This window comes from Sphaeramia orbicularis, chromosome 24, assembly GCF_902148855.1.
Source record: "Sphaeramia orbicularis chromosome 24, fSphaOr1.1, whole genome shotgun sequence".
NCBI lineage: Eukaryota > Metazoa > Chordata > Actinopteri > Kurtiformes > Apogonidae > Sphaeramia > Sphaeramia orbicularis.
In genome coordinates this window covers 20,907,501-20,934,929 of record NC_043979.1, presented here as the reverse complement: position 1 = coordinate 20,934,929, position 27,429 = coordinate 20,907,501, and the positions used below count along the sequence as shown (strand labels likewise).

At 33.3% G+C, this 27,429-nt stretch overlaps 1 protein-coding gene across 1 annotated transcript; it reads right to left on the bottom strand.

Moving 5' to 3' along the window:
• On the bottom strand, positions 1–27,418 carry stx7l (syntaxin 7-like). The gene is made up of 10 exons (XM_030129206.1): positions 27,369–27,418; positions 23,116–23,209; positions 22,931–23,000; positions 20,526–20,616; positions 20,279–20,416; positions 16,167–16,213; positions 13,826–13,916; positions 13,620–13,692; positions 11,143–11,225; positions 1–586 (listed from the first exon to the last, which is right to left on the bottom strand). The coding sequence occupies exons 2-10, from the start codon at positions 23,198–23,200 to the stop codon at positions 491–493; spliced, it is 774 nt and encodes a 257-aa protein (XP_029985066.1). The 5' UTR covers positions 23,201–23,209; positions 27,369–27,418; the 3' UTR covers positions 1–490.
• Between the last annotated feature and the right edge of the window lie 11 nt (positions 27,419–27,429).

Genomic DNA, 27,429 nt, shown 5'->3' with positions numbered 1-27,429 from the left:
AGATACTGGAGGGTTAAGTTGCTCTTTAGGTGATTATGTCTTATTTTAAGTGTGATGAGATATTTTGACTAGAAATGAGAAAAATACACTTAGTAAGATTTTTTTTGCAGTGTCTACATCAGTTTACTTCATTGCAAGTTAGAGTGATGCCTTCATGGCTGCACGTCTAAAGGGGAACTCTCAGCGCTGTTGAAGAGAGCTATCATGTCCTATCATGTCAAAATCAGACAATGCGATTCGGTTAAGCCGGATTATAACAGTCAAGCCACTGGTGCTAAATGTGGTTGTTTCACAGTGATGGAGTGTGTAGTCCTGAAAAGAAGGACTGCGGAATCTTAAAAAATAGAATCAAATCAATTAGAGCCAGTCTGAGTAATTCTCCTGATGTAGAGAGTGAAAAAATGTAGGATGCAAAGAGGAGGGAAATGACTCTTGCTGCATCCTTGGTCCAGACTAAACAGGAGAGGACACGTAGATGTAGGAGGAAGCCTCATTTTTTAACAGCTCCCCAGATGATGAGTCCTATAATGACAGCAGCTACAGCCAACAGCAACACCAGGATGCATATCTTCTTCCGAGAGCTCCGCTGGGGACAGAAAAAAGATGGAAAAATGATTGCCGTCTCAGAAAAAAAAGGGTAAAGTTATGGTCTGAATCTGAATAGAGAGGTAATGTTAGATCTCATGGCCTGTCTCCAGTGTGTTTCACTCAGGTTATTTGATGGTTTGATATGACTCACAGCCACAGCATCGATGAGATCACCTCATGACGCAGGCGTTTATTTTTATATTTCCTTCACACCTCTTTGTCGAAGTCATACTTACCTGCGCAAAGTGGTAGAAGTACTTTTCCTCAACAATTGCACTTTGAGGTTCATGAACTTTTAACCCTTAAAGACCCAAACATCCACTAGCGACCAAAACCATCTACTGATCTAAAATGTACAATATCTGTTAATCCACTAATCCCATCAATACATGTAAGTAATATAATATGTAAAATGCAGTTTGTCATCTTTTCATGGTCATCAGATGTGACCCATTTGGACGTTCAGAGGATCTGTAGTCAAAGTGAAAACACTGTCATCTTCTACAACAGGGGTGTCAAACATGCGGCCCGTGGGCCAAATCCGGCCCGCCAAAGGGTCCAATCTGGCCTGTGGGATGAACTTGGATAGTGTAAAAATTACACTGAAGATATAATCAACCAAGAGTGTTGAACTAGTTTTAGTTCAGGTTCCACATACAGACTATTGTGATCTCAAGTAAAATAATAACATAATAACCTATAAATAATGACTCCAAATTTTCTTCTTGGTTTAATGTGGAAAAAATATCACGTAATGCCTATGAATAATGACAGCTTCAAAATGTTCTCCTTGTTAAAGTGTAAAAACTAACATTAAATTTCGAAAATATTTACATGAACAAATGATCCTTTAACAATAAAACGACAATAACCTGAAATGTCTCAAGAAAATTGAGTGAAATTTTAACAATATTCTTTTTGTTACTAAATGTGTTGTGCCTTTATAGAACTGATCCATAATGTACATGTATAAGTTGAGGCATAATATTGTTAAAATACCACTTAATTTTCTTAAGAAATTTCAGTTTTTTTCAAATAATTCACATCCTTTTTTGTCTGGATAGTTTGTAAATGTAAATATTTTCATAATTTAATGTTTTTGATTTTTTTGTTTTGTTTTCTTTTGCACTAAAACAAAGAGAAAAAATAGGAGTTGTCATTATTTATGAGTTATTATGTTATTATTTTTTTGGTCCGGCTCACTTGAGGTTAAATTGGGCTGAATGTGGCCCCTGAACTACAATGAGTTTGACACCCCTGTTCTAAAACATTGATTCAACAGTAAAACCCATGGAGTTGGATTAATGACAGCCATCGTTGACACTTGTTTTACATTCAGTTAATGATAGATTTCACTGAAAAAGTCACTTTTTCTTCAGTTTTCTCTGTTTTTTGACACAATAACCCTCAAGTAAAAAAAACTCTGACTGTTTGCACTACAATAATATATACATAAACATATATTTTTACAGACCGTATTCCTGTACATATCCACTCACTGTATAAAAACTTCAATTTGCACTTTCTGTACATATTACAATGTAAAACCCACTGTAAATAATATATACATAAACATATATTTTTAATAGACCGGATCCACACATCCACTCACTGAATTAAAAACTCCACTTTTGTTCTCTGTACATATTACTTTATAAATCCACTGTAAATCTCAACCCATTATTGTCCTTGTCTCTAGTCGAATGTTCGTCTATATTGTATCTAGGTCCACATGTTGTCTGGGTCCATGTTGGAACTGTATGTCGTGAGCAATGTAAAAATCGAAGCCAAATTCCTTGTATGTGTTCACATACTTGGCCAATAAAGCTGATTCTGATTCTGAAGTTTAATCTGAGCTTTTGTGGATATCTACATGATCAGTAAATCAAATATTAAAAAATACCTGATTTTTACTGGAAAATGCATAATACAGAGCATTATTTCAAAAATAAATGATGATTTATCACTTAAGAAATGTTAAATATAGAGAAAAACATCCTTTGTGAAGTGCTACAAAAGCAGCACTGGGTCTTTATGGGTTAAATGAGTATTTCTAGCTATTCAACTTCATTCTATTCTATACTTGTCTGTCAAATATTCTTCTTTTTACTCTGCTCTTCTAATTTATATATTACTAATGTTGATTTTCTTGAAAACTGGATCTCCAAATGCACTGAATGTTTGTGAGAAACTGAAGTATTACTTCTTCTTTCATGAGATGACGCAAATTCTCCCCCTTCTTAAACTCTTTAAAATGATACTGAACACTAATCTGAACTGTAGAATATGACTCACTTTTAATGAAATATGTCAATGTTGGGGATAATTCACATAAATAACAATAAATGCATACAAAATGTGTGTTTGTAGGTGAAAACATCTCAGCTCATCACTGTCTTTTGGAGCATTACCACCATAATTTTAGTACTCTTTTTAGTACAACTCAACGTCATGTAAAATATGTTTTGCCTTTGCACAGTCGGCCTTTTCTTTTAAAACCATCAAACAATGGAACCAGCTGACGGACAGTCTGAAGTTGTCTATTGATCTGAATAGTTATTCACAAAATTTTAAAAAACATATTGTCAATTCTCAACTGTGCCAACATGAGATACACTGACATGTTTCTAATATAGAATAGTGTCATATATATTCACTGGTAAATATTTGTAATGCATGTTTACTGGTTGATGAATTAGAACAAGTGTGATTTTAAAACCTGTGTTTTAGGAATGAAGTATGATGAAATAGCATTTTTTAGGAAACATGAAATTGAAATAAATACATAAGTTTTTAACTATTGTAATTATGAGCTAAGGTTAGTTTTGTATTGCATGTAATGTAAATGTTCTATATCGTGTGTGCACAGCAGATGGAAAGTAGCGTGTAGCTAACTCTGGTGCAAAGCATTGCTTCTCTTTAAGATTTATGTATTTGTACAATGTCCCTGACAAATAAACAATAAACTAAACCACAGGTGTCAAACATGCGGCCCGGGGGCCAAATCCGGCCCGCCAAAGGTTCCAGTCCGGCCCTTGGGATGAATTTGTGAAATGCAAAAATTACACGAAGATATGAACAATCCTTTTAGTTCAAGTTCCACATTCAGACCAATTCAATCTCAAGTGGGCAGGACCAGTAAAATACTATCATAATAACATATAAATAATGACAACTCAAATTTTTCTCCTTCAAAATGTAAATATTTTCTCATATTTACACTAAAACAAAGTATAATTTGGCAAAAAATGTGAATAACCTGAACAAATATGAACAACCTGAAATGTCTTAAGAGAAGTAAGTATAATTTTACCAATATTCTGTCTGTTATTAAATGTTTTGTGTGTTTGTAGATCCACTGTGATCTGTAAGTTATAATGTACATGTGTAAATGATAATCCGAGGCAGAATATTGATAAAAATATACTTATTTTTTTTAGTTTGTTCATGGTATTCACATTGTTTGAAAGGATAGTTTGTAGATGTAAACTTTTTCCTAATGTAAATTTACTTTTTTTGCTCTGAAACATAGAGAAAAGTTTGGAGTTGACATTATTTATACATTATATGTTATATTGTTATAGATGTTATGTTATTTTACTGGTTCGGCCCACTTCAGATCAAATTTAGCTGAATGTGGCCCCTGAACTAAAATGAGTTTGACACCCCTGAACTAAACTAAACTAAACTAAGGTGTAAAAAACAAAAGAAATAATAATTATACAAAAAAAATCGAGGTGATCAAACTCACAAACTAAAACTGCTGCCTTGATCTGGTTACTGTGTCTTTTAATACAAAATAATGGAATAAAACACCACAGTGACACAAAAAAACAGGCTGCAAGATAAGGGGGGGCTTCAGGGCTTCCATTCACCGTTAGAAAGCAAAGTAGGACGATGAGACAAAGCACCAAAAACATTTCAAATATAGCACACAAGTGAATGGATATTGATTTTTAGGTGGGCCTTATTTGGTGGTGAAAACCTCGACAAAAACTCAAACGAACCCTTTCATATGATTCTGTATGAGTGTCTTTTGATTCTGTAAAATACGGATGTTCTTGAACTACTCCTGTTACATTCAAAGCTGCACATTCAGACTCTGATCACCTCTATCTCAGCTTCTGTCAGACTGCAGTCATTTTTAGATACAGATTTGTACAGATTTAAGTTAAGACTCAGAATGAAGGTAAACACATTCTTGGATTAGATGAAAAATACAAAGCTAAAAACTGACTTTTTACAGATTCGTGATTCTCACATGATGTCAACACTACAAACAGAATGACCTTAAATCCCATTAGCCCTATCAGCCCGCCCATGGGCTGAAAAAATTATATTAATATTCATCTACTATAAAAATATAATAAATCAGGACAATGAATGTTTTTTTCAACTTTTGCTCAAAGTTTAAACCCTAATGTTAATAAAAGTACATCAAAAGTGTATTTTAGTGCAAACTTTAATGTTCAAACATGATTTTTAATCTTTGTGGGGAGAAATATACGCTATTAAAAATCTCCGACACGAACAATTAATTTATGCATAACATCGTCAATCCAGCCGAAAAAAAACAGGCGAGGATAAAAAACTCCAATTTCTCTTTTAGTTTGTTACAGTTTACTCAGACATAGTAATAGATACAATATTTTAGACAATGGGAATAGATTCTGTGAGGTCTCTAAATGTCCATAGACACCAAGAACATCCATATGAACCTTATTATTGTGAAGTAATTCTTCATTTACTTTGGGTATGTCTTTTTAAGTAAGTAAGTAAGTAAGTAAGTAAATTTTATTTATAGAGCACTTTTCTCAGACAGAGTCACAATGTGCTTTATCAATTCAAATCAGAATCAAATTAAGTTTACAGAGACCCAACAGAGTCGTTTTTCCCCTGAAAATATGGTCAGGGTTAAACAGGTTAAAGAATATGATGCATTGCTGTAGATTAAACAGCACAGTAGTGATATACAGGGGTTGGACAAAATAATGGAAACACCTTAAAACATCAACAAAATATAATTTAATATGGTGTAGGTCCGCCTTTTGCGGCAATTACAGCCTCAATTCTCCGAGGTATTGATTCATACAACTTGTGAATTGTTTCCAAAGGAATTTTAAGCCATTCTTCAGTTAGAATACCCTCCAACTCTTTTAGAGACGATGGCGGTGGAAATCGACGTCTTACTTGAATCTCTAAAACTGACCATAAATGCTCAATAATGTTGAGGTCTGGGGACTGTGCCGGCCATACGAGATGCTCAACTTCATTAGAATGTTCCTCATGCCATTCTTTAACAATTCTAGCTGTATGGATTGGGGCATTATCATCTTGAGGTGAAGGTGTTTCCATTATTTTGTCCAACCCCTGTAAAATATTTAAAATGAGCTCAACCTTAACATCTGTAGTAGTGATAGTCGAAGTGTGTGGGCCACAAGCGCCCCCAAGTGGCCCATGACAGGATGACATAAAAAAGTCACATTTATATCAGTGTTTCTCAAATCACCCTCTTCTCATCACTTCCAAAGTAAAGTTACAAGTACAGATAATTGTTTTCTAAATCAAAAGCCAATCAGATGTAGTCCAAATAAGCCTAAGAGTAGACTTTTATTGAATTTGTCTGTGCAAACCCACATTTTGCGTCACCCTCTCCATCAAGGTTATAATAGTTTGGGATTTTTCATTACAGTTTAGTTTTAGTTAGTTTTGACTTTTTTTCCCTCTAATTCAGTTAATTTTAATTAGTTTTTAGAGCAGGTTTGCTAGTTTTTATTAGTTTTCATTTCCTTCTAAATGCTTAGTTTTAGTTTAGTTCTAGTATTAGTTTTAGGTTCGTCCTATCTTTTCTCTTCCTCACCACCGTATTCAAATAAATCCCATACAGGACTCTGTTGCTTTCTCCCAACTTTAGTCTCTATGTTTCCAGGTAGAGTGGGGACCAGAAGACGACTCTAAATGACAAGTGACGACAAGTGACAGACCGTGAATTGTCGTATGGTGCCGCTAGCTCAAATTGCTCAAGTGAAATAAATCGATTTCATATCAATCAGACACTGACAAAGACAAAAACGAAGGGAATTTTATCCCTAATTTTTATCCGTTTTAGTTGGTTTTGTAAGCACACAATAAAGTTTTGGTTAGTTATTGTTTTGTGCTTTAATTATAGTTTTTATTTATTTCAGTTAACGAAAATGTTTTTACAATTCTAGTTTTCATCATTTCGTTAGTTTTCGTTAACGATAATAACCTTGGTCGCTACACAGTTCGGTTACCTAGGTTACCTATTGTCATATCAAAGACCTCTCGTGACTTGTGAATTGTGGTGGAAATGAAGTAGAATAGCTAACTAATCAGAAATGAAGAGAGAAACAAAACAAAACGAAGAGTGACTTGAACAGTTCTAAAATACGACAGTGGATCAGTGACTGAATAGAAAAGCCGGAGAAACAAATGATAGCAACAAGGCGCAGACATTCTGTTACCATTGAGCCGTTAGCACCATTTGTAATATACTGCAGATTTAATTTGTAATATACAAAATATAAAAATATTGTAATATAGACTGTTTAAAAAGTGTTTTTTTTTTAGGGTGGGAGTGGAAAACTGGCCGGCTGGTTAGGTGGTCTGTGAAAATGTATTTATAATAAAGTGGTCCTTAGTGTAAAAAAGTTTGAGAACCCCTGATTTATAGTAATAAAATGCAAAATACACATTAACACTTCCAATACCATCATATATAATAGGAGAACACTGATAAACACCATTTTACTGCACAGTGGCTACTTTAGTTTTCCATACTTTTGTAGATAATACTTAAAGTTTTATCCAAACTGTTTTTTAATATTGATCGTGTGCTTCCAGTTTTGTATTCTCACAGTGTAACATGAACATTCCAACTTAAAGGAGTGATATTTAGCTTTTTTAAATGGAATTATGCATTTTAAAACTCAACAGGTCCATCTTCAACCCTATTTCTGAGTAATGACACCAGAAAGGTCGTTTTGAGCGCTGGCCTTTTAAATGCACATGAGCCACTTCATGCCCCGCCCCCTCCAGGTTGTTGACTGTGCTGCTCTGTCCCGTTAAACCACTTGTGTTCGATAATACAACCAACAACTGAACATTTTAGGTAACTGGCTTGAAGTTTGGACATAATTTCAGTTTTTACTACAACCGCTGCTGCTGACAAACAATTACGTCGTACTCGGAGAAACGTTCGTCGGAAGTCTGGACCTTATATGTGCAAATGTCATGACGTAACTAATTATAGACATAATAAATTAAGAAGGAATTAAAACAGGTTGTAGAAATCCACTCAATTTTTGCTGGAATCCTACTATACAGGGTGTCCCAAAAGTCTCCATACATAGGAAAAATAAACGTTTCTTGACATAAACCATTTTTATTTATATAATATGCTCTATATGACTGCCATTTTGTCGGGAACACATTTCAATGCGTGTCCTCCACTGCTGAAGAACTATAAAGAAGAAATATAAAGAAATACATGTTAGAACCATGGAATGTATTATGTCTCCTATGTATGGAGACTTATGGGACACCCTGTATAATGCACATTGTCCGTCCGATCGATGTTGCACCGCGGGAGGGCATTTGTACGGATTTTCCTCAGCCTTCACGGGCCTAATCGCCGCCAAACTCGCCAAATGAATAGAAACATTACCTGACTATCTACTAGGCACAATTTTATGTCCGTATTCAAATGTTGTGAGGTATTCTGGGCAATTTTAGCCTCTCATGCTATCATACAATGGCACCACGGGTACAATGCCGCTAGTGAATATAAAAATAGCTTTGCAGCACCTGGAGGGTTCAAATTCAAACTTTTGGAACTATTAGGGTCCAAATACACAAATAAGTGTATTGAAGACTAATAAAAGTGAGTTTAGCAAAATATGACCCCTTTAAATAAAAGACGTGAATACTTCTACCACTGTAGTCTAAGAATTTAAGGGTGTAATTTTTCAGTGGTATGGAAGGATCATACAGGGTGGGTGCTCTTTATCCAAATAAAAATTCCAGACTTTTTCAAAACTGCTGTTTACCCCCCCCACCCCACCCCAGACCTTGACTGTATGTAAGTTTATACTTGCATTTTGGTTCAGATTGGACCTGTTGTGTGTAGTAGAAAAGTTTACTTTAATAAACGAATGAATGCATAATTCGCAGTAAATTATATTTTACTGACAAACGTTTTGAAAACATATGAAAATCTTAAAAATGCACAAATATCACACAAACAACTTTCATTCGCATCATTCTAGTACAGACCGGTTAGTGAAATCACATCAAGTTTTTTTATATGGTTTCCTCATGTATTCCGTGCCTTTGAGCACAGTCTAAAATTCAACTATGAGAGACTTTCACACAGAATTCCAGACATTTCAAGGTCTGGAAAACAGCATTTCAAAATTCTGTACTTTTTAAGATTTTCAGGACCTGCAAATGCACCCTGATCATGGTGTGTTTATAAGCTTCCAAAGTCTAAGATTAGTTTATACTTCTTCCTACTCCCCTTTTGAACATGCAAAATTCAGACTTGCATGTACTTGAAGACAGATTCTGTTCATTTAAATGTTATTTTGTTTTTGTCTTTTTTTGCTTTGTTTTGCTTTATTTTGTTTTTCTCTTGCTATCATATAAAGCACTAAATGGTTTAGGCCCAAAATCCTTCTAGTCATAATCCTTCTAGAGACCTTCTAGTCCAGTATGAACCATCCAGACCACTCAGGTGTTCTGGTGCAGGTCTGCTCTGTGTTCCAAAAGTCAGAACTAAACCTGGAGAATCAGCGTTCAGTTTCTATGCTCCGTATATTTGGAACAAACTACCAGAAAATATCAGGTCTGCTGAGAGTCTGAGTTCTTTTAAGTCAAGGTTAAAGACTCACCTGTTCACTGCTGCCTTTGACTAAAAGGCTTTTGACTTTTTAAATTTTATATTCTCCTTCAAAACTCTGCACTGCAACTCTTACTTTAATTTGTGTATGTTTTTATATTTTTGGGTTTTATGTGTTGTTTTCTTACTTGCCGTTTTTAATCACCTTTTACATGTTTCTTTTATAATATTTTAAATGTGTTTCTTTTTCCCTTGTTGTATTTCAGGGGTGTCAAACTCATTTACTTTCAGGGGCCACATTCAGCCCAATTTGATCTCCAGTGGTCTGGACCAGTAAAATAATAGCATAAAAACCTATAAATAATGACAACTCCAAATTTTTCAGTGCAAAAAATAACTTAAATAACTTAAATTCTGAAAATTTTTACATTTTACAAACTATCCAAAACAAAAAAGATGTGAGTAATCTAAAAAAAACAGAAATTTCTGAAGAAAAATAAGCACAATTTTATCAATATTCTGCCTCAACTTATGATTTATACATGTGCATTACAGATCAGATCTACCAAGGCACAAAACGTTTGTTAAAATTGCACTTATTTTTCTTTAAATATTTCAGGTTGTTCATATTTGTTACGTTTATTGACATTTTATTATTAAAGGATATCAGAATTTAATGTTCTTTGCAATAAATCAAAGAGAAAAAATTGGTGTTGCTATTATTTACAGGAATAATGTCATATTATTTTTTTTCATATTAACCCTTTCATGCTCAGTGGTCACTCCAGTGGACAGCTATTCTACAGCTGTTCTCTTGTATATTCATGGGTTTTGTTGTTCTTTTCATTGTTTATTTATTTATTTTTTTTATGCATATCTTTATTAAAGTTTTAAGACACTACATATCTTTTCTGACATGAATTGATAACATTATGTAGATCTCTCCTGAGCATAAACCCCCAGAATCACAAGCCCTCTCCATAGTTTTCACACAATTTATCAGTAAATACATGTTTCTGTGTGTCAAAAATTAAACGTGTGGTGTCCAGCTAAGTGGACATTTTTGCAACTTCATGAAAAATAGGTTCATAAGAATTTTTTTTTTTCATTATTATTTTTTGCATGTTTTTTTTTTTTTTTAATAATTTTTATTTATTTATTTTTTATTTATTTTTCAGAAGAAAATTTTCAATTGCATTGTTTTTTTTTTCATACTTAAAGAGGAATAAAAACACTCAGGAAAACATTTTGATTAAGGTTCTCATAATTCGTGCATGAAAGGGTTAAAGAAGAAAATTTGGAGTAATTATTTATAGGTTACTATGCAATTATTTTCGAGTTTGATGCCCTTGACTGTTAATATCTTCAGGGTAATTTTTGCACTTTTTTAAATTAATCCCGCGGGCCAGATTGGAAGTTTTGGCGGGCTAGTTTTGGTCTCCGGGCCGCATGTTTGACACCTGTGTTGTATTTCAATGTCCTGTGTGAAGCACCTTGAATTGCCTTGTTGCTGAAATGCACTATACAAATAAACTTGCCTTGTTTCTTTACATCTTCGAAATGAATAAATAAATAAATAAATGCTGCATGAGAACCAGCTGATCAATCATCTCCTCCATTCAATGTTTCTTTCCTTGGATCTTTTCTTTGTATATCTGTCTTTATATCTGTTTTTTATCCTCTGGTGTTTTTACCTGATATTCTGCAGCACGTGCCATCTGCTGTGTGGCACTCTGGACATTCACTTCTGCACTCTCCACGTTGGCCTCTATACTGTCTATAGAACACACACAAACAGTCAAAGAAAGACATGCCAGGTCAGTATTTGTTCTGTTAGATAAATAAACACAACATAAAGTACATTTGAAGTTCGCAATATCCAGGAACTGTTTTTGTTAGAAAAATTAACATGACCTGTTCAATGTCCAGCCATGAACACGTCACAAAATGTACAGAAAAGCATCACTCTGCTTTCAGTTAAAGGCTGGCATCAGGTTTACACACACTCGCAAAGGTACTACTAACATTAAACTGATCTAATGTCTGATGAAAAGGTGTAAAGTCATTGTAGTATTCGTTTATTTAACATGAAACACAGCTGAAGCTCAAGAAAATGTCACTATTTTTCATTATCATTCATCAAAGTACTGATAGTCCTGGTGATGACACTATATGAAAAGTGATCATAGTTTAACCTAATGGGAAATAATATCTGTACCAAGTGTCATGAAAAAATGTCTCTAAGTTGTTCTCAGCTGGTGACCAAAAAATGAACAAATGAATGAATGAATGAAATCTTTATTTCGAACATGTCAGCAGTGAAATCAAAACAAAAATCAACCAACAAAATATAAGTACTGGTACATAAATGATTGATAAGCAAACAAAAAACTAAATAAATAAAAGTAATAGTAAATAAATAAGTACATACATACATACATACATACATAAATAAATAAATAAATACAACAAATGAAATGAAATTATACATGCTCGAAAAGGAGTAGGAAGAAGTAAAAACTTATGTACTCCTACCCCCAATTTCTATTCCTTATGATCACTATATAGCAATTATTATTTTGTATGAATATCAATAATAATAATAATAATAATAATAATAATAATAATAATAATAGTATAACAATATCACACATCCTTTTTCCTATATACACTAATATGATAATACTGATTTACAACTTATCCTACCAGATATTAATACCAGATATTAATAAAAACAAAAATAAATAATTAAATAAATAAATAAATAAAAACAAAACACATATACATGTATAATATAAATACATATAATATTCTATATTCTTCTTCTTATTCTATAAAATCTGCTTAATGTGACTTTAAAATAAGGAAAGGAGGTTTCATTTCTATTCTTTATTTTATGTAGTATTCTAGTGTTTCATAATAAATCATCTGTACTTTCACACTTTATCTGTCAAAGATGAGACTCAGCGTCACCGCAGATGCCCTCACCCATGTTGACAAACATATTTTGTCTTGTCTCGTCTGACGAAATTAACACTACCCAAGACTTTTGCCCAGTACCGTATGCTTTTGCTTCCAGTAGGTCTATTTCAGGGGTCTGAAACCTGTGGCTCCAGGGCCACATATGGCTCTTTAGCCTGTCTCTATGGCTCCTCTGGTCAAAAAACATAAGGAACATTTTGAAATGAACTGAATGAGTCATTACTTTTTAACATTGTTATGGGCCTATTGTCCATTTGCAAAAATGTGCAGGCTTTACATAGAATAAAATAATTATTTTACAGCATAAAAACCAAAATGGATTATTTTCTTCCAAATTAAATACAAGATGCTCAATTTACATTAGTTCGTAGTTTGTAAGTAAGCCACTATACATGAAAGTTGAGCTTTTTCTCCATTACACAATGTAATTATGTTTTGGAAATAGCATCCATCATTTAAAAAAATGTACAAATCTTGAATGTTTTCTCTCTTGTAGTTGTATAATTTCAGAAATGCACCGGACATTACATTATTATAATGGAAATACAAAGTTAAATAGCAAACTAATTACAAATAGGCTACAGCAGAGCAGCCACCTCATGGTAAAATGCAGATGGGTTTAAAAAAAAGTTTCATGGTTCCAGTCAATTTCTTTCCTTTTTTTTTTTTTTTTGCGAGACAAAAATGACTCTTCAATCAATATCATACAGGACATCTACACTCGGGAGAAATTCACATTTTGTTTTAAGGGTCAAAGCGAATCTTTTTTCACTATTTGGTCAAAATGGACAAACTATGTAAAACCTGTAATTGATGTAAATTGAATACATCAGTTATGTGAAAACATTTATATGATATATATTTCTGTTTAGGTAGATGTAAACATACACATCTTAGTGTGTTTTATCTTGTTGATGAAGTAGCGGAGTAAGCCCTCTCCTCCCACCTACTTTTCTTTCTTTCTTTTTCTATTTGCTCTATATTCAACTAAAAATCATGGATTAGCATCTTTGTTCAAATTTGATGTGTGGATGTTGAATTATACCTGAAAGGGTAGTTTTGTATGACATGCTTTTCCAAATAAAAAAATGTAACAAAAAAAAAAAAAAAAGGTTCTTAAGGTTGTAAAGCTTGTCGACCCCTGGTCTATTTCTTTCTAAAATTAAAAGACAGGATGCCAAACACTCACCTATCATGTCCCCTTGCTCATGGACCATCATCCCCAGGTCCTTGAAGATGTCATTGATATCTACGATGTCAGACTGAACCAATCAACAAAACAACATGGTTATTATATCAGTAACCCTGGAATGTGTCACTGTGACATAATGGTGAAGAAAACACACACATGAATAGATGTTTTATGATTGTACATGCTGGTGTATGCTCATTTACCTCCAACTGCCTGATGGATGACTCTCGCTCCTGGATCAGCCTCAGGTCTTCTTCAGTGATGGCCTCAGTCTGGGCCTGCACCTGGGAATCACTACAGACGAATGTGATGCAATATTATGAACAAAAACAATGAAGATATTAACAGAAAGGTTTATAATGATCATAATGATCAGTCTTTGTGGAACAATCTAGAGCAAGAGATAAAAGAAAGTCTAAACATAAATATATTTAACCCTTTCATGCATGAATTATGAGAACCTTAGTCAAGATTTTTATTCCTCTTTTGGCATGAAAAAACAATGCGATTGAATTTTTTAATTGAACCTATTTTTTTGTGAAAGTAGATTTGTTTCTTTATTGCTCTAACCATAAAAAAATATTTTCAATCCAAAAAACATTTGTAATAAAAAAAAAAACCTTTTCAATCAAAGAAAAAAGTGTTGAATGCATTAAACAAATATTTAAGATCCAAAAAATTGCATTTGAACACTTTTTTTCTTTGATAGAAATGTTTGGGTTTTTTTTGAGCTAAATGATTTTTTTTTCTTGATTGAAAATATTTGTTTTTGGTTTGTACTTGTAGCATAGTTAATGTACTGTGGTTCATTCCACTACTAGAAAACAAAGTCAAATAAAGCAATTTGGGGTGATTTAACTGGTGAAATATTCAATAAAATAATCAGAAATATAATTAAAAGTACTAAAATAAGACGAATGCAAAAAAAAATATTTAAGATTCAAAAAATTGCATTTGAACACTTTTTTTCTTTGATTGAGAAGGGTTTTTTTTTCTTGAAGCGAAATTTTTTTTTTTTTATTGAAGTTTTTTTTTTTTTTTTTTTTTTTTTTTTTTTATTATTGAAAATATTTTTTTTTTTTTAGTTAAAGCAATAAAGAAACAAATCTACTTTCATAATTTTTCATGGAGTTCCAAAAATGTCCATTCCACTGGACACCATGTGTTTAATTTTTGAAGCAAAGAATGCAAAAATCAGAAAGTGATGTACTGTGTGAAAACCATCAAATCAAAACATTTTTAATGCAAATCTGATGTTTTCTCACATTTTATCATATTCCTAATTTTTTATTTGCAATTGATTTACACTCAAACATGTTAGTACAGATCAGGTTTATCAAGAACAGCAAAGTTACAGTGATGGTATGAATATCAGTGTATTATTATGGGATGGTGCATAAGTGTCCACTGTGTTGGCTGATATGGAACTGAAACAACCAAACCCATGAATATACAAAAGAACAGCTGGAGAATAACTGTTCATTGGCGTGACCACTGTACATGAAAGGGTTAAAAAGAGGTATAAAAAATTGTTTCTAAATAGGTATATGGAAGATGAGAGATTAAAAAAAAATAGTATTGTCCCAAATACCATTCATGATTTTTTTTAATTAAGATATTTATAATATCAGACATCTTTATATTTGTGAATGGACTAAAGTGAGGACAAATGTGAAGTCTAGATGGACTGGGGTTATGGAATGGATGTGTTAAGTAATTTAAGTGACAGAGTTTTTAAAAAAAATACCTTAAGTTTAAAATCATTTAGGAATATTGAATTGAGATGGTACATATGTTTTTGTTGGTGTGAATGCTCGATGCTGTACACATTTAATTTAATATAAGCAGTGTATCAGGTGAAAAGAATAGGCAAAACAAAATAAGATTTGGCTTGCAGCATATTCCGTTTTTGGTTTTTATGTTTATTTTAATTATTGTACTAAGTGCAATGATTAACCCTTTCATGCATAGTGGTCGTTACAGTGGACAGTTATTCTACAGCTGTTCTCTTATATATTTATGGATTTTGTTGTTTTAGTTCCATATCAGCCAACACAGTGGACACGTATGCATCATCCCTAACACTGACATTCATACCATTACTGTAACTTTGCTGTTCTTGATAAACCTGATCTGCAGTAACATGTTTTAGTGTAAATCAATTGTTATTTGTTAGACAAAAAGGTTTATTTTTTGCATATTTTCTCCATGAAGTGAGTAATAACTAGCATTAGAATATGTTAAAATGTGAGAAAACATCAGATTAGCAGCATTAAAATGTTTTTATTTCATTGTTTTCATCTCACTTTCTGATATTGGGTTTTAAACAAATGTTTCTTTACTTCAAAAATGAAATGCATTGACATTATGTAACTCCATGAAAAGAAAAAAAACTCAATCGCATTGTTTTTTTTTCATGCCTAAGGAGGAATAAAAACATTCAAGAAAAAAATCTTGACTAAAGTTGTTATAATTTTATGCATGAAAGGGTTAATGTACAAACCAAAAATAAATTCATTCATTCATTCATAATACTTGACGTACCTTTGGAAAGAGGGCACATTCCCAAAGCCGTCCTCAGGCTGGCCAACCTGTTCAAAGAAATCCAGGTATCTCAATAACAATACAACCACTACATATCTATATACTGCAGCAGAAATAATCTTACTAGGTATATTTTATTATGTTACACTTCAAAAGAGCATAAATTAAATAGTCCACCCTCACTTATGCTGCAAGGGTAGATCATTTCATAACCATTTACAGCACAGGTGTCAAACATGCAGCCCGGGGGCCAAATCTGGCCCACCAAAGGGTCCAGTCCGGCCCCTTGGGATGAATTTGTGAAATGAAAAAATTACATGAAGATATGAACAATCCTTTTAGTTCAGGTTCCACATTCAGACCGATTCAATCTCAAGTGTCTCAAATCTCAAGACCAGTAAAATGCTATCACAATAAGATATAAATAATGATAACTCCAAATGTTTCTCTTTCAAAATGTAAATATTTTCATGTATTTACACTAAAACAAAGTATAATTTGGCAAAAAAAAAAAAGTGAATATTCTGAACAAATATGAACAACCTGAAATGTCTTAAGAGAAGTAAGTATAATTTTACTAATATTCTGCCTGTTATTAAATGTTTTGTGTGTTTGTAGATCCACTGTGATCTGTACGTTATAATGTACATGTGTAAATGTTAAACGGAGGCAGAATATTGATAAAATTACACTTATTTTTTTCAGTTTGTTCATGTTATTCACATTGTTTGAAATGATAGTTTGTAGATGTAAACTTTTTCATAATGTAAATTTATTTTTTTCACTCTGACACATAGAGAAAAGTTTGGAGTTGACATTATTTATATTTACCTCCACGAGGAGGAATTGTGATCGCTTTGCTTTGTGTGCATGCGAGTGTGTTTGTTTGTTTGTTTGTTTGTTTGTAAGATAACAAACAAAGATAAAAAGCTATGGAAGGATTTTCATGAAATTTTCAGGAAATGTTGATACTGGCACAAGGAAGAAATGATTACATTTTGGTGGTGATCGGGGGGGGGGGGGGGGGTTGGTCCAATCAGAAGGAGGAGTGGACTCACATCATGAACACAAATGAAGGAAAAAATGAACAAAATGCAAAAAAATGAAGAAAATATAAAAATTAAATGAACACAAATGAAGAAAATAATGAACAAAATGCACAAAAATGAAGAAAATATTAAAAATTAAATGAACACAAATGAAGGAAATAATGAACAAAATGCACAAAAATGACGAAAATACAAAAATAAAATGAACACAAATGAAGTAAATAATGAACAAAATGAACAAAAGTTAAGAAAATATAAATATTGAACAAAACTAAGAAAAATGAATATAAAAACAGAATGAAGAAAAATTAAGAAGATAATGAAGACAATGAAGAAAAATGAAGAAAATATAAAAACAAAATGACTAAAAATAAAGAAAATATTGAACAAAATGAACAAAAATTAATATAAAATAAAATGAAGAAAACTGAAGAAAATAATGACCAAAATGAAGAAAAATGAAGAAAATATAAAAACAAAATGAAGAAAAATGAAAACAATGAATGAAATGAAGAAAAATGAAGAAAATATAAAAACAAAATGACCAAAAATGAAGAAAATATTGAACAAAATGAACAAAAATTAATATAAAACAAAATGAAGAAAACTGAAGAAAATATAAAAACAAAATGAAGAAAAATGAAGAAAACAATGAACAAAATGAAGAAAAATGAAGAAAATATAAAAACAAAATGACCAAAAATGAAGAAAATATTGAACAGAATGAACACAAATTAATATAAAACAAGAAAAAATTTTAAAAATATATAAAAACAAAATGAAGAAAATGATGAAAACAAAGAACAAAATGAAGAAAAATGAAGAAAATATAAAAACAAAATGACCAAAAATGAAGAAAATATTGAACAAAATGAACAAAAATTAATATAAAACAAGTAAAATGAAAAAAAAAAAAAAAGAAAGGAAGAAAATGAAGAAAACAATGAACAAAATGAGGAAAAATGAAAATATAAAAATAAAATGAAGAAAAATGAAGAAAACAATGAACAAAATGAAGAAAAATTAAGAAAATATAAAAACAAAATGAAGAGAAATGAAGAAAATAATGAACAAAATGAAGGGGGGGGGGCAGATCTCTCTTGGCGGAGGTCTGCGCTCTCTGAGTGCTTTTCCTGTTTATTATGTTATATTATTATATATATATTATGTTATTTTACTGGTTCGGCCCACTTCAGATCAAATTTAGCTGAATGTGGCCCCTGAACTAAAATGAGTTTGACACCTCTGATTTACAGTTTTACCTCCAACAATATCAGAAATTCCCCAAATTATTAGTTTAATCTTCACACCATCACATTACTTTTGTACATCATATAATGCCCTCATCTGAACAAACTGCAACTGTACATTCAGAATCATACAGAGAATGATCTGCAATCCTCTGCTAGTTCTCACATTATCAGTGGTTTATGTAAAATATGGAAGATGATTCAAGGCATGCACCAAAGTGACTGAGAAAACTTGTAACAGAGCAGGGCCTGTTCCTTCCTAACAGCACAAACAGCTGCTACACATACTTTCTCTGTGCGGTGAGATAAGCAGAGTTGCCAGGCGAGCAGGTTACCCCAAGGGAATCGGTGTCTAAAACAGACACGGTTTTAAGGAACTGAAACTGTGACGCAGTGAAGTCAGACATCTATCCTGTGGAACCTCCAAACTTTTCCTTTAAAATACAACTGAGATACACTGCAGACTGAAGATGTTTGTTTTGTTACCAGGAAGAGAGGAAATGTATGAAAAAACAGACAACAGTGTGTCAGCAACACTCAGTCTGGGTTTTATTATTATTCATATAGTTTTTAATACTAAACCTGAATTCAAATTGAAACCAGGAGGCCTTCACTGACCTTTGACTAAAAAGAAGCCAATCAAACTTCTACTGTGAATTTATTAGATTAGATTAGATTAGATTAGATTAGATTAGATTAGATTAGATTAGATTAGATTAGATTAGATTTGATTTGATTAGACTAGATTAGATTAGACTACATTAGATTAGATTAGACTAGATTAGACAAAATCAGATTAGATTAGACTAGACTAGATAAAACTACATTAGTTTAGACTAGATTAGATTAGATACGATTAGATTAGATCAGATTATATTACATTACATTTGATGAGATTAGATTAGATTAGACTAGATTAGACAAGATTAGATTAGACTAGACTAGATAAAACTACATTAGTTTAGACTACATTAGATTAGATTAGATTTGATTAGACTACATTAGATTAGACTAGATTAGACAAAATTAGATTAGACTAGACTAGATAAAACTACATTAGTTTAGACTATATTAGATTAGATTAGATCAGATTAGATTACATTACATTACATAACATTTGATTAGACTAGACTAGATTAGATTAGATTAGACTAGATTACATTAGATTAGACTAGATTATAGTTGACTAGATTAGATTAGACTACATTAGATTAGATTAGACTAGATTAGACAAGATTAAATTAGATTAGACTAGGTTAGACTAGACTACATTAGATTAGATACGATTAGATTAGACTGGATTAGACTAGATTAGACTAGACTAGATTAGATTAGACTAGATAAAACTAGATTAGATTAGATTAGATTAGACTAGATTAGATTAGATAAAACTATATTATATTATATTATATTATATTATATTATATTATATTATATTAGATTAGATTAGATTAGATTATATTAGATTAGATTAGATTAGACTAGATTGGACTAAACTAGACTACACTGGACTAGGCTAGATTAGATCAGACTTTACTGATTTCACAACAGGGAAATTCAACTGTCAAGGCAGTAACAGAATTAAGTGCAAGAAAAAGTGTACATGCATAAAGATACTGCAAAAAACAACATAAAGAACCAAAATATATACATATGTATATAAAAGAATAAATAAAAGAATAATAATAGTAATAATAAAAACTCTACTATATCATAATAATGCATCATAATTTTATGTATAATTCTGAAGGCCAATCAGGCTATGACCTTCTTTCTTCTCCCTGACCCCCCTTGACCCCAGGTTAATACTTACTGACACTCTGGAGCTGGCTCTGACTCGGGCCACAAACTCTCTCTCTTTATCGGCCGCCTGGCGCTGAATCTTCTGGAAGTTGTTCAGGGCTGCAGAGAAGTCATTCAACAGGCGTTCTTTTTGTATCTTTCTCTGACGCTGCAAGACACACAGGATACATTTGTTGAGGAGCGTAGATGCAAAGTCGTTGGCCCAGTGTGTGGTACCAAACCAGCAATCAGAGCATAACTGGGGTTAATGCAGGTACCTGATCAGTACCAACTGGAAGTGCACTGAAGGTTTTCATCAGTTTGTCTGTCTCTTTGGCCAGTTGGTTACCTTGCTGTTGTTTCTGTTGCCTGTAGGGCATGGAAAAAATAGACAGAACATGAATCAAATCTTTTTCAGTTTGTTGTCATGTGGACTGATAACCCACCTGTAAACTGATGGACTCAAACTGAACTGAACAGTAAGGTCGTTACCACAGAAAAAAATCAGTTAACCCTTTAACCCCTGACGTGTCTGTGGTGAACGTTCTGAATGTTTAATATAGCTTAAATATTCCTAAAAATGTAACCGTTTGCTCAATAGAATAAATTTCAAAACATGCCGATAGAATAGACCTTGTTCTTTCCATAGACATCTGAGCATGCTCAGTGTACCCCCCCTCCGATGCCTGTGGAATGGGGGTAAGAGCACAGAGGCACAGAGCAGTGAGAGAGAACAACTCGCTATAAAATTAGACGTTTTTTTTTTTTTTTTTACACCATTTTCCTTGTCGTTTTTTTTTTAACTGTTGTTTGCAGTGTTTTTTTTTTTTTTAATATTTTATTTTCAGTTTTTTATATGCAATGTGTACAAACAAAATATTCCAACAATATAAATAAAAAGGCATAACAGTAATAAGCAAGGCAAGAAGGATAACCTTCTTACAAAAAGAATAAATTAATAAATAAATGAATGAATGAATAAATAAAAAAAGAGGGGAAAAACAGTCAGTGCATAAGGTCAATACCAGGTTTGCTACTTTTTATTAGTTTTCGTTATTTTCTAAATGCTTAGTTTTAGTTTAGTTTTAGTTTCTTTATATCTTTTATCTTCCTCACCGTCGAATTCAAATAAATTCCAGACAGGACTCTGCTGCTTTCTCCCAACTTTAGTCTCCATGTTTTCAGGTAGAGTGGGGACCAGAAGATGACTGGAAACCACAAGTGACCACAAGTGACGGACCGTTAAATATCATATGGTGCCAGCAGCTAAAATTGCTTGAGGGAAATAAATCAATTTTGTATCAATCTGACGTTGACAAAGACGATAACGAAGGGAATTTTATCCTTAATTTGTATCAGTTTTAGTTAGTTTTGTAAACACACAATACAGTTTCAGTTAGTTATCGTTTTTTTCTTTTAATTATAGTTAGGGCTGTGCAATTAATTGAAATTCAATTATGATTTGATTGTAGTGCACAACATGCATATTCTATAGATGGCTGATGTATACAGAAGGCCTTAACTGAAACCTCACGGCACGTCACCGAATATATATATATATATATATATATATATATATATAAAAAATTAACCATGTTTCATACATTGAGCATACTTGAATTTATAATTTGCACTTTATGTGATTTTTTTTTTTTATTGCTACAGTTCTACAGCAGTTTAATTGCACTGCACTATTTGTTTACAAAAGGAAACATACTTGAATTTACAGTATACTTATATGCATCCAAAGATTTTTTTGTTTCGTACACAAGTGAACATACTTTGTTTTAGTGTTTAAAAGCTTTATGTTTAAATAGTATATTTTACACTGTTTTGCAAGAAAAAAAAATTAACAACTTTAAGGTTACCAAATAATCGTTTTTAATAATCATGATTTCAATTATTGCTAAAATAATCGTGATTATTGTTTTTTCCTATAATCGAGCAGCCCTAATTATAGTTTTTATTTATTTCAGTTAACAAAAATGTTTTTACAATTCTAGTTTTTGTCATTTCGTTACTTTTCGTTAACAATGATAACCTTGGTCAATACAGATAACTACACTAAGTACTTGGTGTAAGAGATGTACCAATATGGTCTAAATATGGCTGCCAAAATAGTCAAAAAGGTGTTATATTGTTTTCTGAGACAGTAAGTGATTTTTTCCATGGGGGATGCAACAATTTATCTCAAAAGTCTGTTGTTTGCAGTGTTGTCGTCATTTTCCTATATTGTTTTTACTGTATTTTTACTGACTTTTAACCGTGTAACTGTCAAGAGTTCAACCAGATGCCAAAAAGCAGCTGAACTGATTTACAAAAAAAGAGCTCAAAAACTACTGGGCCAAAACTTAAATACATGTTGTCCAGTGTGTTCCAGTTCACAGTTCATGTTCAGTATCCTAAATCTCTTACTGATGTACATTCTGAGTGAATTATTTAGTGAAAACCTGTCAAACTTCAATTCATCTCTTTGTCTTTTTCTGTTATTCCACCCTGTTTTGACCTTAAAACATACAGTAAAGCAAAACCACTGACAACAAGAAACACAAGCACATACTCCCAGCAGCTTTTCTGACACTGAAACCGATGCAAATTCACAGCAGCGGGTTTGACTGGAATAGTGTCTCAAGGGTTAAAGGGTTAAACAGACCCACAAACCATCTGAGCTGTCATAACTCACAGTGTGTGCCGTAGTTGGCTGGTGTCCTGCTCCGTTCCCAGCTGAGATACTGCCCTCTGCAGCTCAGAGGCTGCAAGGAAAACAAAATGAGGAAGAGTTGTTTATATGCAAAGGGATCTCTCTGTGTATTTAGCACGATTCACACATTGGGATCATTAAGGATGTGAATGAAATGCAGTGATTACTCAGCAGTGTGAGCTTCTGGATGTTGGAGCTGATGTTGTTAACCAAAGCACTGGGCTCCTCCGGAAACCCCGCCTGGTAGGCCATGATGGAGGACTGCGAGGACGACACACAACAAAATATAATTCAAATATAGTAATAATGACTACATTTTCAGTCATTTGTAGTTAAAAATCCCTGTAGCCATTTAACAGCGGTGTGTGATCTTTAATATCCTCCTGAAACACAGCAATGTATTTTTGTTCTCTACAGGATTGTTGAGCCGCATTATGTAATAAATTCCAATTATGTAATAAAAATTCAAAATGTTATAAGAATGTCACGTTATCTTGTAATAAAGCCGCATTATGTAATAAACTGACGCATTTTGTAATAAACTACCTCAATGCATTATGTAGTAAATTTTTTCGCATTATGTAGTAAGTTATTACAATTTGAGAAATTTATTACAAAATGCACTTGACACATTTTTATTTTCAGGAAAATGTAATGTGCTAAATTAACCCTTTCATGCATGAATTATGAGAACCTTAATCAAGATTTTTTTTTTTTTTTTTCCTGAGTGTTTTTATTCCTCTTTAGGCATGAAAAAAAAACAAAAAAAAACAATGTGATTGAATTTTTTGTTTTTCATGGAGTTACAAAAATGTCCACTCAGCAACACCATGAATTTTATTCTTGAAGCAAAGAAACATGTATTTAAAACCCAATATCATAAAGTGATATGAAAACAGTGAAATGAAATCATGTTTAATGCAGCTAATCTGATGTTTTCTCACATTTTAACATATTCTAATACTAGTTATTACTCACTTCATGGAGATAATATGCAAAAAATAAATATTAACAACTGATTTCCACTCAAGCACCAATCAAGAACAGCAAAGTTACAGTAATGGTATGAATTGCAGTTTATGAGATGATGCATAAGTGTCCACTTTGTTGGTTAAAATGGAACTAAAACAACAAAACCCATGAATATACAAGAGTAAAGCTGTAGAGTAAGTGTCCACTGTAGTGACCACTATGCATGAAAGGGTTAATCTTTAAACTGTGTGGTTATAGTTCTGATTACATTACCTGTAGCTCCTGTGACTAATTACTTCTACATTGCTCTGAAATTATATTAATTTGGATTATTATTATATAATGAACCATGTTATTACATTTTTTTTAAAATAAAAATGTGTCAAGTGCATTTTGTAATAAATTTCTCAAATTGTAATAACTTACTACATAATGTGAGAAAATTTACTATATAATGCGTTGATGTAGTTTATTACAAAATGCGTCAGCTTAGTGCAAATTTTAAATTCCAGTATGTTCAATGTAGTATGAAACATAGTAAATTCAGTGGCGTGCCATGAGGTTTCAGTTCAGGTCTTCTGTATACATCAGCCATCTACAGAAGTCGCACGTTAGGGTTATACGGGTTCGGGTTAGGTTAATACGGGAGTTGCAGCGTAAAGAGATTCGGAGACTGAAGATTGCATTGCAGACGAAGTTGTAGACGGAGTTGTTTTTATGTGTTTTAGTTTTTCATAAGATCATGATAAAGGTGGCGGTGGTTAAACTTCAGATGGTTACAAAGGTTTGCTGTGTTACCGGTCGATGCGGACACAACTACGAAACACTTTTTGCATGTAATGGGTTTTTGCTCTTCATCAAACCCACAGTGATTCCATACAATTGAATTTGACTTGCCTTTTTTGTTTACCAAGCACTTCTGCTGTGATTCTCCTGCTATTTTTCCAGACCGCTAGGTACAACTTTCCTCTTGGGGTGGACCTGCCGGCTAGCTGGCAGATGGAGCTTAGAGGGGGGCGGGGCAGAGCAGCTCATGGTAGCTTGCGTGCGCGTGAATTAAAACAACTCAAAATTAATAATCGTTTTTTCTCGATTACATAATTTTTGTAATCGTTGCATGTAATATTCGAAATCGTAATTGAATTTCGATTAATTGCACAGCCCTACCTGCGCCCCAGATTTAAACCTTTGCCCGGCCCATTTTTGGCCCTCGGGCCATATGTTTGACACCCCTGAATTAGATAGAACTGTTTCCAAACCATTTATCTTTGTGACGGTACACTGACAGGAGCATTACCCTGTCCCCTAAATGGACCCAAAGGCCCTCTGCACAACACATAAATAACAGGGGACAGAGGGGTGTCCACTTTAGCCCAGAGTCAGCGTACCTACTTCAATAACAGGGTTGACTCAGTGTACCTCTTCAACTCTTCATCAGGCAAGTGACTATATTTGGTAATTTCCACATACATTACAAGACAGTGACAGCAGGAGTTCCAGTGAGGACAGTGAGTCAACAATCTCACGTCCAATGTGGTCTACAGGGTCTGTAAGGTCCACCTGTGCATGAACAGTGAGTGTACCTGCTTTGTTAGGTACCATGAAGTAATGGTACTAATGTAAGGAATGATGTTCAAAGGGAGAATGTGCATGTGGACAGGGGTCTGGATCAGCACTTCACTTGGTCTAATGTTCTAAAATACATGTTCCTTTCACCTTACATGCGTTTTTCTTGTATTTTTATGTATACTTCTTGGATTTTTTTTCCACTTATGGGTAAGGAACCAAATATGGTCACTTCATTAACCTTTGATTTTCTACATAACAATAAAAAAAATTAAACAATTTCACAAAAGTAATAAATTCTTTTTATGTCCTCCAATAACACACTAAGAAAGAAATCTTGAATTTCAGAGTATTTCTACAAATGCCCTATAAAGGGTTAAATAACAGGGTTGACTGACTCAGCGTACCTCTTAAATAGCAGGGTGGACTGAGTGTTATTTAAAGAGGTACACTGAGTCAACCCTGTTATTTAAAGAGGTACACTGAGTCAACCCTGTTATTTAAAGAGGTACGCTGAGTCAACCCTGTTTTTTAAGAGGTACACTGAGTCAGTCAACCTTATTATGTAAAGAGGTACACTGACTCAACCCTGTTATTTAAGAGGTACACTGACTCAACCCTGTTATTTAAGAGGTACACTGAGTCAACCCTGTTATTTAAAGAGGTACACTGACTGAGTCAACCCTGTTATTTAAAGAGGTACATTGAGTCAACCCTGTTTTTTAGAGGTACACCGAGTCAACCCTGTTATTTCAAGAGGTATTCTGAGTCAACCCTGTTAATTAAAGAGATACACTGAGTCAGTCAACCCTGTTATTTAAAGAGGTACACTGACTCAACACTGTTATTTGAGTCAGGGTTGTTTCACAGTACCTCTTAAATAACAGGGTTGACTGAGTGTTATTTAAAGAGGTACACTGCCTCAACCCTGTTATTTAAAGAGGTACACTGAGTCAACCCTGTTATTTAAAGAGGCACACTGAGTCAACCCTGTTATTTAAAGAGGTACACTGAGTCAACCCTGTTATTTGAGTCAGGATTGACTCAGAGTACCTCTTAAATAACAGGGTTGACTCAGCGTACCTCTTAAATAACAGGGTTGACTCAGTGTACCTCTTAAATAACAGGGTTGACTCAGCGTACCTCTTAAATAACAGGGTTGACTCAGTGTACCTCTTAAATAACAGGGTTGACTCAGCGTACCTCTTAAATAACAGGGTTGACTCAGCGTACCTCTTAAATAACAGGGTTGACTCAGTGTACATACAGTGTTCAGTCTGATCCCACTTCCACACAGGCTGCTCTCATTGGTCCACAGGGCTGTTGTCTGTACCCTGGTCATGCAGACTTCCTGTGCAGTTTGACTCCATATGGAAATGACCATTCGATGTGGAACTGTCTTTACTAGTGTCTACTCCTTTACACATTTTGTCGGTACTTTCCTAAACTTTGCCTTTAACATGTCTGATAAAGCAGCCGCCGCACCTTCACCTTCTGTGTGTTTGTGTGCGTGTGTGTGTGTGTGTGTGTGTGTGTAGCAGCTGTCACACACAAAAAAAATGCGGAAATCACAGGAGCTTTGACAAGAAACGCAGCTTGTAAAGCAGCACAAAGCTCCTACATTTACCTGTTTCTGTGATGTTTATTCCATTGTCATATTAAAATAAAAGTCAGTGTGTGCAGGAGGAATAAGTTGCGGTTAAAGTCGCAGTGTAATCTCAGTATTTATCCCCTTCCATCGCAAAGAAATATGAATAAAATCTCATCCTTTCTTCATGTCAAACAGCATCATTACATTGTCTAAACCATCCGAATGTGTCTCTAGTGTTCATCAGTCCTTTTTGTCCGTGTCAGTTGGGACTAAAGTGTTGACTTTACTTACCTTTCCTGTGACTTGCAGCAGCAGCAGCGGTGTATTTCCTGATATTGTGCCACTCCCCCAT

What these genes read in the sequence shown, in the direction of transcription:
- stx7l (XM_030129206.1), bottom strand. Translation starts at nt 23,200, where the DNA reads ATGGCCTACCAGGCGGGGTTTCCGGAGGAGCCCAGTGCTTTGGTTAAC. An exon ending in CCAGAAGCTCACACTGCTGA is followed by an intron (nt 23,001 to 23,115) that starts GTAATCACTGCA and finishes TTTTCCTTGCAG; the next exon opens with CCTCTGAGCTGCAGAGGGCA. An exon ending in TTCCAGTTGGTACTGATCAG is followed by an intron (nt 20,417 to 20,525) that starts GTACCTGCATTA and finishes TGTGTCTTGCAG; the next exon opens with CGTCAGAGAAAGATACAAAA.